This window comes from Pteropus vampyrus, unplaced genomic scaffold (assembly GCF_000151845.1).
Source record: "Pteropus vampyrus isolate Shadow unplaced genomic scaffold, Pvam_2.0 Scaffold114, whole genome shotgun sequence".
In the NCBI taxonomy this organism is placed as follows: domain Eukaryota; kingdom Metazoa; phylum Chordata; class Mammalia; order Chiroptera; family Pteropodidae; genus Pteropus; species Pteropus vampyrus.
In genome coordinates this window covers 1,191,658-1,193,470 of record NW_011888895.1, presented here as the reverse complement: position 1 = coordinate 1,193,470, position 1,813 = coordinate 1,191,658, and the positions used below count along the sequence as shown (strand labels likewise).

The window sequence follows — 1,813 nt, the reverse complement described above, 5'->3', positions numbered from 1 at the left end:
TCTCGGCTTGCTCGAGGTGACAGGTGTTGGGCCTGTGTCTCTCTAGCCAGGCTCCTCCCCCGGAACATGCTTTCAGTCCGGGGCTGGAGCCTGGAATTGCTGCTGTTGACAGCGTTCCAGATCTGCTAACGCTTATCGACACTTCTCTGTGTTGAGTTGTTTTAGGCACCGACGCTCAACTATTGGAACTCTAGACGTTGTCTTTTATTATGCTTGAAATAGAATAAGTAACTTTGTTGGAAATTAAAGAAATGCTTGAAATTATTATCGGAGAAAGAGCTGATCTGGTTTTCTTTGCTGTGGCTTACACAGACCAGGGAAGCCGAGTCCCACGGCCGGGACGAGCAGCAGCCCTCCCCCCACGGTCTCGGAGCTCTGCACCCTCCTCGTGCTCCTCCTGGATGTCATTCCCTTGGTGAGGTCCTCTGGCAAACTACTTTCCTTGATATAGAAATAAATGTGGCAGTGATTTTCTATTAGAAAGGGTGAAGCCACTTGAAAGGAGAGGACAAATGTCCATCAACTTATCTAGATCAAAAAGAAATATTTTGTTTTCCAATTTGGGAATTAAGGTAAAACTTTAGGATCTAAAAAAATTGGATTTTCTAAGATGCTGTTTTGAGGTGAATTTTATTATTTTCCCCTGTGATTGTGAACTGAAAACCATGCCAGCTGACCCTGTTTTTGCTCCACAGGAACTGTACTCTGAGGTGCAGACCCAGTATCTCCCACAGGTGCTCGGCTGCCTGGTGCAGCCTTTGGCTGAGGAGATGGAAGCTCTGAGTTTACCTGAGCTCACGCATGCCTTGAAGACGTGTTTCAAAGTGCTCAGCAAAGTCCAGATGCCGCCTTCCTACCTAGACGCAGAGTCCACAAGCGGAAGCCCCGTACGTGCCGAGAGCGGCCGGATGGTTCTGTGCGCTTAAAAGGAGCTGACACCTTCATGGGAGCATGAAGTGTTTAGGGTTGGTTAGGGTAGGAGTAAGGACTAGAATATATGTAGGTAACGTCTAAAATACGCTTCTCAGATCCTCAAGCACCTTCTAAAAGATTTTAGTAGGGAAGTTAACCGCCTTTACTTCGCCCATATTCCTGCTCCTTGCCTGCTGGAGCCCACACCGCGCAGCTAATGGCTAGATACAGCTCACCGTCCAGACGTTACTGTGTGCTTGTCTGTCTGTGTGTCATTTTGGTTTTTTTTCTAATATAAGTGAGATATTAGTTTCCTTGGACTGCAGTCACAAGGTCACTGCGCACAGATGAGTGAATCGAGTAACAGAAAGTGCCTGTCTCACAGTTCTGGAGGCCAGGAATCCAAGGTCGGGGCAGCAGTGGGGCCGATGTCTGAGAGCGGAGGGAGAGGGCGTCCCATGCGCCTCCAGCCTCTGGCGTTCCTTGGCTTGTAGATACATCACCCGAGTTTCAACCTTCATCTTCACAGGGTGTCTTCCCTGTGTGTTCTGTTTGCATTTCCTCTTTTTGTAAGGTCATATTTGATTAGGGGCCACCCTAATAACCTCATCTTAACTCGATCATCTGCAAGGAGCCGATTTATAAAGTCACGTTCACAGGCACTGGAGGTTAGGACTGCATTATGTTTTTTTAGGAAATGCAGTCCAACCCATGACATTAACACTCTTCTCCAACTTGCTAACATATTGATATACACAGAGGTCTCTTATTCTTTTTAAACTTTTGCGTGACAGTCTGCAGTACGGCTTTACAGTTTCTCCAGCCACCCTCCTATTGACGTCATTCAGGTTATTTCTGATTTTCCACCGGTAGAAACAGTGTGGCAGTCAGCATCGCCACA

At 47.3% G+C, this 1,813-nt stretch overlaps 1 protein-coding gene across 1 annotated transcript in view; it reads left to right on the top strand.

Moving 5' to 3' along the window:
* DOPEY2 (dopey family member 2) overlaps positions 1 to 1,813 on the top strand; it is a 96,158-nt gene that overhangs the window by 47,176 nt on the left and 47,169 nt on the right. Inside the window, exon 12 of the mRNA XM_023533892.1 lies at positions 696 to 887. Within this exon, the coding sequence (XP_023389660.1) occupies positions 696 to 887 (192 nt within the window). The remainder of the gene's footprint in view (positions 1 to 695; positions 888 to 1,813) is intronic.